The sequence below is a fragment of the Xiphophorus hellerii genome, chromosome 1 (assembly GCF_003331165.1).
Source record: "Xiphophorus hellerii strain 12219 chromosome 1, Xiphophorus_hellerii-4.1, whole genome shotgun sequence".
Lineage (NCBI taxonomy): Eukaryota > Metazoa > Chordata > Actinopteri > Cyprinodontiformes > Poeciliidae > Xiphophorus > Xiphophorus hellerii.
In genome coordinates this window covers 25,207,713-25,216,237 of record NC_045672.1, presented here as the reverse complement: position 1 = coordinate 25,216,237, position 8,525 = coordinate 25,207,713, and the positions used below count along the sequence as shown (strand labels likewise).

Here is an 8,525-nt window from a genome sequence, read left to right as displayed (position 1 = left end):
AAACTCATATTAAAAACTGAAAACAATTTAAATGCATTGTTCAACGTCACTCTAACCAACCCAGAAATTAAAAAATGACTTTAATGCTGTTTAAATGTTATATATGGAAGAACTGAATTTCAATATTTGGACGTCGTGTCCTTTTTGCGCAGTTAGCTCCACCTCAGCTAGAACGCCATGTAAACACACCCTTGCTGATGATTGGCTGAGACGTTTTAGCGCGGCGTAGCGTAGCCAATCAGAGGATTGTTTTTCTCTGGCGTCGTTTTACGGGTAGTAAGCTAACGGATAATGCAAATCTAAACTTATCTGGAGAACGCGGGTAGTTTTTGGAAGGGTGCATTGTGTTAGTAGGTTTGAATGACTAAATAAAGTACTTCTTCTTGGGATTATATTGGCGGAGATGCTGTGGTGTCTTCAAGGCGAGGATTCAATAATTGGGTAACGTAAGCTAACGTAGTTAGCTGCAGCTTGCCCATTTTAACGTTCCGCGCGAGGCCGCGGAGAGTTACGAGAGCTGCTTCCTGATCTGTGGTTACCAAGAATGTAGTTTAAAACTACTAAATACATCGTAACGTTGCGCTAATTGTAGAAGTTGTTGCGCCAACTGTGTAATCGACCGCACTTATCTTAAAGAGCCTGTTGGCCTCCTAGCCTGTTAGCACGTTCGCTAGCCTGCTAACATGAGTGAAGTGACTGACTACAAACAGTCCGGTGACCCTGCATCGAGGAAACGGAGCTTATCACTCGACGAGGACGAAGACAATGCAATTCCTCATAAGTCCGCTAAAGTAAGTGACGACGCAAATGGAATTGGACAAACTTCAAAAAGTTGCGAAAACAGTGAAGTTGGAAGTAAAGAAGAAACTCACAGGAAGCCAAAAGATACTGTTGCTGAAGAAACTTCTGTGCGGACAGATAAGGCTTCGGATCGTACAGATAGCACCAGCGAGCAGCCCGTCAACAGCTCCATCCCTGACGGTGACCATGCCGACATCACCGAGAAACCGCAGTCCTCAGAGGCCTCGGCACCCACCGATTCAAAAGAGGAAAGCCCAGAAAACAGCTGAATCAATGCAGCATCCATCAACTCCTGTGGACCAGTCCGACTCCGCAGCCATAGCAGCTGCTGAAGCACTGGCCAGTCTCACTGGCGGAGACGGAGAGGAAAGCCAAGAGACTCCGTGTTCATCTGCAAAAGTGAGACCAGTGAAACATGGAAGTAAAAACAAACAGCGGCCAGGCCAGCAGCCTTCAAAAGTTGGCTCAAAAACACAGGCAGCTGCAGACAGCTCCACATCAGCACGGAGTACCGACAGAGAAGATAAAGATGATGCTGCCGAAGCAGACGAAGGCGATGAATCCGTCTCGGGATCTTCCTCCACACCCAGCTCCTCTTTCCCATCTGACAATGAGGACAATGATGATGGGGAGTGTGCGATTGTGTCGGTCAAAATGGCCCCAGAGATGAGGCAGTCTGTTGCTCTACTGGCACAAGTGCAGATGAGACTTGAGGCTCTAGAGAAGAAGAGCGTCAGACTCCATCAACGGCTGGAGCTGAAGATTAATCGCCAGAGACGCCCGCATCTTGATCAGAGAAGCTCCATCACAAAAACCATCCCGGGGTTTTGGGTAACGGCTGTATCCTTTAAATCAAAATGATCCCATCTACTGAGTGCACCAATTTATCAGTGCCGATTTTGGGAGACCGGGATCAACCGATGCTTGCATGTGGAGCTGATTGTGTCCCCCAATCTTTATCTACCTTAGCAAAGGTCTAAAAATCACCCACTGTAACTTAGCGACTTTCCTGCTATATTTAGCAACTTTTCAGACAAGAATAATAGGCTCTTTTTAAAAAAAAAAATCAGCGATTAGACAGAAAACTGCAATCGGTGCACCCCTACTTCCATCTTGTCTGCTGCATGTTTTCTTTCTTTTGTTGTTTTTATCTTAACATCAACTCCTCAGCTGCTGAACCATCCTCACCTCTCTGCTCACATAGATGAGACCGATGAAGATGCTCTTAGTTACATGACTGATCTTGAAGTAGGTTTGGTTGGCCCATATTTTAAATAATTTTGACAAATCTCACTTTAGTAAATGCAAAGCAGAATAATTTGTGCCATTCTCAGGTCGAATCTTTCAAAAACACCAAACTCGGCTACAGGATTCGCTTCCACTTCCGACGGAACCCATATTTCCAGAATAACATCATTATGAAGGAATTGCACCTTGGCATGGGAGGTAAAAGCTGTTTCCTTGTAAACTGAAACAAAAGTGATGATATTCTGGAAGCATACTATAAAAGAGGATGATTTAAAGTTATTTTGTGTAACTCTGAGTTTGTTTCCAGGGAATGTTTACAAGTCACATCCAAATCTGTCTGCTCCACAGTTTAACCACATTTTCAGTGTGACTGCGGTGGTACATGTTTGTTTTTCTGATGTGCTCAGGGTCACCCATGTCATTCTCCAACCCCATCCTCTGGCACCGCGGACACAATCTGACCGCTAACAGCGAGCCCAGGAAGTCATGCCGCGGCGTTTACGAGACGTTTTTCAGCTGGTTCAGTGACCACAGCAACCCAGTGCAAGACGATGTAGCACAGGTACAGATCACTGCTAGCTCAAGTTATTTGGGTTTTAAGTTGCCATAAAGTTGATATTTGTGCCTGGTGATGGTGACAGAGCCACCTGTTTTCAGGTGATTTTATTTTATTATTTTCTGTTCAGATACTGAAGGACGACCTCTACAGAGATCCACTGAGATACTACCTCACTCCTCTCTGGGAACCGAGGGAGAACGGCAGGTGAACCAGACAGATCCACACACAGGATTATATTCTGATGGAGGAACAAACTGCAAGTTTAGAAAGAAAAAAAATCTGAAACGCTGTTTCCTTAAATTACAATTTACTGTCAAATGAGATGTTTTCTTGTTTTCATTTTGGTGTTTGTCCAGAATAACTATTGTTTGTTGCTTGCATGACCGTCTCTATGCTTGTTTCTCCAGTAGCGCCACAGAGGCCAGAGCGGCTGGAAATGGAAACGGAGATGATTGCGTGGTAATTTCTGACTCGGACGATGAGCCGGGGGAGGACACTGGTGATGCCGATCGAGGCCGCAGCAGGGAGGACGAGGAGGATGACGATTATGAAGAAGAAGAAGGTGTAGAAGAAGAAGAGGAGGAGGAAGAAGACGGCAGGCGAGCGAGTCCAGGTCGGTGCAGAAACAGAACTGTTTAATAACCGAAGTGTCCAGGTAGTTTGAGTTTTTGTTGTAACCTTTGTTTTTAAATGTGAGGCAAGGTTTATTGGACTTTTATAACGTTCAAAAAATGTATAATCCTTAGACTATTTCAGATTTTCTTGTGTTACAAACAAAAATGTCAGTTTATTTTATGGTGATTGACCACAAAGAGTGGAGATAAATGATGGCTTTAAAGATTATTTACAAATAAAAATAAAATAAATGCATTTTTATTTGTCTCCCCATTACTTTGACTTCAATATGGTCCAGGGCAACCAATTATATTAAAATTCACACAAGTAGTAGATAAAGATCCATCTGTGAGTAATTTAATATAATAAAGCTCATAAGAACAGATGGAAACTGCTGTAATGGATGAAAATTCTTGTGATGGAGTCGGAGAAGGATCTTCTTAAAGAGGCAAATGTAATTTCAAGGCGTCAAATTGCAAAGTCAAATTTATTTTAGTCATGTCTGAGGTATACAGTATTTTTATAACAACATAGTTACTAGATTGTGCCATTTTATAGCACAATGTGCCTGGAAAATACAATACTGCTCCTTTTAAAGAACATTAGAGAGCAAACAGCATCCTGAAGAGCGAGGAATTGTAAACATGTTGGAGATAAAGATAGTCAAAGCAGGTTTGGATGATAAAACGGTATCCTAAGATTTGAATGTCTCACAGAGCTCCTTTCAATCCATCATGTGAAGATGAAACGAGGTGACACAACCGCAAACCGACCCAGACACGGCTGTCCATCTAACCTGACAGGCCAGGCAAGGTGACCATTAATCAGAGAAGCCCCCAAGACGCCGAACGATACAGCTTCACAAACCATCACAACACTCTTCTCTATACTGTAATCGTCAGTATTCAGTTTTAACTCTCTGGTTTTTGATCAATACAAATGGAAAGAACAAAATAAGATCAACATTATTAATGGCTAATAACATTTCTTTTTTCAAAAACACCCATAAGCGAAACACAAATTCCAGCAAACATTGTAAGACATCAATTAATACTGAACAAATATCAATTTATACTTCCTTAATATTAATGTATAAAACTCACTTGCTGGTTAAAAAGTGGTGGCTCCATGCACCGCCTGATGTTCCACATAGATTATGTATCTTATTGAATTTTTAAAGCTCATTTTTATTATTTATTATGGCCATTTTGTGCTCAAGTTAAATATTGTAATTGTTTTACTTCTTCACTATGCAGCACCATGATGTGGGAATGCATTTCTTCAGCAGGGACAGCGAATCTGGTCAGAGATGATGGGGAAAATGGATGACAAAACCTTTTAAAAGCTGCAAAATTATTAATATTAGGGTGAATGTTGATATTCCAGCTGCTGTGAAATGTTTTGTCCAAATCTCAACAATCTGTTGTTAGATGTGAAAGTTGACATTTGCAGATTCTATCCATCCAATCTCAAGGTTTCCCCCAGAAACCTTGTCTGGTGGTTGGTGCGCTAGGGCAGCCATTCATCCAGGGGCCCATCATGTTTTTGAGTTAAAAAACGTGAAATTTGAAAATATCACTTGATAATTATTTGTTATTGAAATATTAATACCCACACACCAACTATTAAGTCTTATAAAATGCAAACATGTTAAAAAGACTTGAATAAATAAGCAATGCTTAGCCTGGTGGGCTCACAAGTAAAGCCTGGTGGCCCGCCAGTCTTATAATACACTGGGGGAAACCCTCCAATCTGACTGATCTTAAACTAGAAGAATGTCCAAAAATTCCAGTTTCAATTTGTGCAAGACCTTGAGACGCAAGTTATCGATTTAGTTGATTGAGCTTATAGATATAGTAAATATTAATTAATATTTTTCTTAAAAACCTGAGTTTTCTCTCATGTCAAGAGCGTTGGCTCTTTCCACAACTTGAAGCATTACATTTTTCAGATGTTGAATAAAAAAAAAAAAAAACATAATATATATATATATATTGTTTTGTTTTCGCATTTATTCAACTCAGGCATATTTATACAAGAGGTTGCTGAATTGAAACATGAAAAGTAAGGGTGCACCGATTTATCGGCGCCGATTTCCTTAATTTTGGGAGATCCATGATTGGCTGATATTTACACGTGAAGCCGATCTTAACCACCTCATGTCTGCATGTTTGTAGTTAACAATCGTCATCCCTCTGTTGCCAACTTTGCAACTTTCTTGCTATATTTAGCAACATTGGCAGGCCAGGCTTTTTTAGATCGGTAATCAGCAATCGACCAGAAAACTGCAACCGGTGCACCCCTAATAAAAGTATAAAATATGTGAAGTGCATGAAAGAGATGTTCATGCACTGTTTGTGTAGAGAAATGGATACATTATTAATGCCACTTGGTGTCAAAGAAGTGAACAGAAACTGATATACAGCTCCGAGGCCACTTAAAATGATCAGTTTCTCTGATTTTACTCTTTATAGGTATATGTCTGAGTAAAAATGAACATTGTTCTTTTATTCTATGAACTACTGACAACATGTCTCTGAAATTCCAAACAAAAATTTAGTATTTATTAGCAGAAAATGAAAAATGGTGAAAATAAAAAAGGATTTGTGCTTTCAGACCTCAAAAAATGTAAGAAAAATAAGTTCATATTCATTTAGAAACTACAATACTAATGTTTTAACTCAGGAAGAGTTCAGAAATCAATATTTGGTGGAAAAACCAGGAGGTTTTCAATGGGGTTCAGTGCAGTGGACTCTTCATTTTTCCAGAGCTGTTTTTTTCTGCTGTCAGAGAGGTCTACTATCTGTAGTGAGAACGATACTTTGTCCTGTTAATTGTATACATCCTCAGCGAGGCCGTTCAAAAACATGGAGCTTTAGTCGCAAAGACAGTTGTTTCTACAAAGTGATAAATCAGAGTGTTAGTTTGTATAATTTTTCTTCCACTCCAGTTCTACACCACTTCACGACGTCTAAAAATACATTAAAGTTAAAGTTAGCGATGTGAGGAAATGTGCGAGGCTCTTTCAATGCACTGAACGGACAACAAAATGTGTCTTCCTCAGATGAGAGCCAGGAGGAGGAAGAGGAGGGTAGTGGAGAAATTGTGATCGATGGTAAGACATCACCGTTTTTCACGTTCTCTGTTCAAAACAGGAGTTGAGGAACAGAATAAGATTCCATTTCATCTTCTGGGATTATTTCTGTGTTGTTTTTATCCTGCAGGCTCTGACGACAGCGATCAGGAGGAAGAGGAGGAGGCCTAAGAGGAAAAAGTGAAGATAAACGGATGCACACCAGTCAACCGCAGCGTTAAAACCACCTGCTGGTGTTCTTTAGGTCCTCTAAAGACCTAAAGAACTTTAGAGTCTGTGCCTCCAAACCAGTCCTGGGTCATCAGGACGCGGACGCAGGATCTCTGGGAAGTCATCTGACTGACTTCAGCGCTCTGGTTTTTATATTGTGGCTGCTGCGTTGTGTGTGTTTGAGCAAGCCGCCGTAGGGACCAGAAACTGGGAATATGAAGAGGAGACGCAGTGCAAACATTGAATCGTTCTTCCTGGTGTCATTTTTATGCACAAAATATCAGTCTTTTTTTTATTTACCTAAAATAGACAGACGCTTTTAAATCAGGGTAAACTGTAACAGTAAAGCCAAGGCAGCATGTCTCTTCTCTCTATTTATAGTCATTACTGTGTAACTCTTTCCTTTTATATCTGCGCACATTTTCAGGTTCACTATCCCCACTCCAAAAGTTCAAAAAGATAGTTTCTATGAACCGTTTATAACACCCGACTCACATGTAGTTAGATTTAGCCGATTCGTCACTTAATACTGAAATCATCAGAGGCATTAATATTGATCTTTTCAAGCTGTTTTTTAACTTGACGCATGACGAAGCGAATATGTCATGAGCTCAATTTGATATAATGATCGTACATTTCAGATGCACTGAGTACAGAACCAAAATGTCTTCTCAGGGATGATCATGGTGGTCGTTTTGTTGAAATAACTTGGCTAATTTTAAATCATTTATGCTTATACTTACTGTTGATTGTGTATAAAGAAATGTGGACTCTACTGTCGTATATAGGAACAATAATTATTTTGATAGACTACCAGTGTGTTTATCGTTTTCCTCTGCCTGTGCCGTCACGTCACATCCACGCCTGTAAACTATCTCTGATGTTCGATAATCCTCACATAATTTAAGCTGTGTTTCTGTGGATTCCCAGGTTTATGTAAGGCGCCCAAACAATGCGTAGGAACTTTGAGCTTTCTTTAGACTTAAATACAATTTGAATAACTGATGTAAACATCCAAAGTTTGTCTTTTAAGATTACATTTCTAAAAAAAACCAAAAACGTTGGTATTTATGGGTCTCCTTTTACACATTTGTGTTATGGCATGCCAGTTAGCAAAAGTTGTAAGACGAGATCAATAGCACACTGCTGTGTAGAGGAATATTGCTGTGTGGTATAAACTTCAAATTCACAGCAACTTGTAATGCGGTGCACTGTAAAAAAAAAAAAAAAAACAACAAAAAATAGCATTTGTATTCGCTTGATTTTCTTAGCAACAAACCTGTAAATACTACTTCAGCAAGGTTTTTTGAATAAGATTCATGTTTTAATTCGTGGATAGTTATCAAATAATCTGGATTTTTATTTTGATTGTTTTCTCAGACATTTATATTTTGTGTGCTGTGATTTCTTTTTTTATCGTTGTTTTTTTAGAACGGTGTAGTTTATTTCTACTTTTTGTCTTTTTGGTTGATCTTGTTTGCTTTAAAGATAAATGTCCACCTTTTGACTCGGATCTAATAAATAAAATGCTGTTTGACTTTGCTGATCGTGAGTTTTACATTTGAGCTGTTTTGAAAAAGTATTCATCCAAACAGAAATATGGAGTATTTTAGAGAAATTTTATGCCAAATTACAACATTGAGTAGTAGGTAACAGAGGGAAAATGAGCAGTTTTTCATGTTTGTAGAATCACCTTTTCTCCAGTTACATTCTTTTGGGGGTATCTAGAAACTTGATATATATATTTTTTTGTTCATTCTTCTTTGCACAATAGCTTACGCGGAGTCAGATTGGATGGACTACACCCATTTAAAAATTAAATTTGAACTTTAAGAGGGTTCAAAAAGCCAGACAGATGTTGGAGTTGGGGATTTCATCCTTGCCCGTTACGATTGATGGAAGAAATGGTTTGAATTTCCTCCTTCGCTTACATTTCCTCTGGGATTTGGGGTTGTGGTTTAGTTATTTTAGCTTTTCAGAAGCTAATCAGTTGTAAAA

At 39.4% G+C, this 8,525-nt stretch overlaps 1 protein-coding gene across 3 annotated transcripts; it reads left to right on the top strand.

The window, feature by feature from the left end:
- The first annotated feature begins 229 nt into the window (after positions 1 to 229).
- tspy (testis specific protein Y-linked) lies at positions 230 to 8,069 on the top strand. 3 transcript variants are annotated; one of them, XM_032590155.1, is made up of 8 exons: positions 230 to 1,641; positions 1,972 to 2,049; positions 2,136 to 2,247; positions 2,457 to 2,611; positions 2,736 to 2,812; positions 3,016 to 3,221; positions 6,288 to 6,338; positions 6,448 to 8,069. In XM_032590155.1, exons 1-8 carry the CDS (start codon positions 808 to 810, stop codon positions 6,486 to 6,488), a joined length of 1,554 nt encoding a protein of 517 aa, XP_032446046.1. In that variant the 5' UTR covers positions 230 to 807; the 3' UTR covers positions 6,489 to 8,069. The 3 variants fall into 3 exon arrangements, with proteins under 3 accessions (XP_032446046.1, XP_032445971.1, XP_032445888.1); XM_032590080.1 differs by lacking the exon at positions 6,448 to 8,069 and adding an exon at positions 3,940 to 4,036 and having other exon boundaries at positions 3,019 to 3,221; positions 6,288 to 6,325; XM_032589997.1 differs by lacking the exon at positions 6,448 to 8,069 and adding an exon at positions 3,940 to 4,036 and having other exon boundaries at positions 6,288 to 6,321.
- The last annotated feature ends 456 nt before the right edge of the window (positions 8,070 to 8,525 follow it).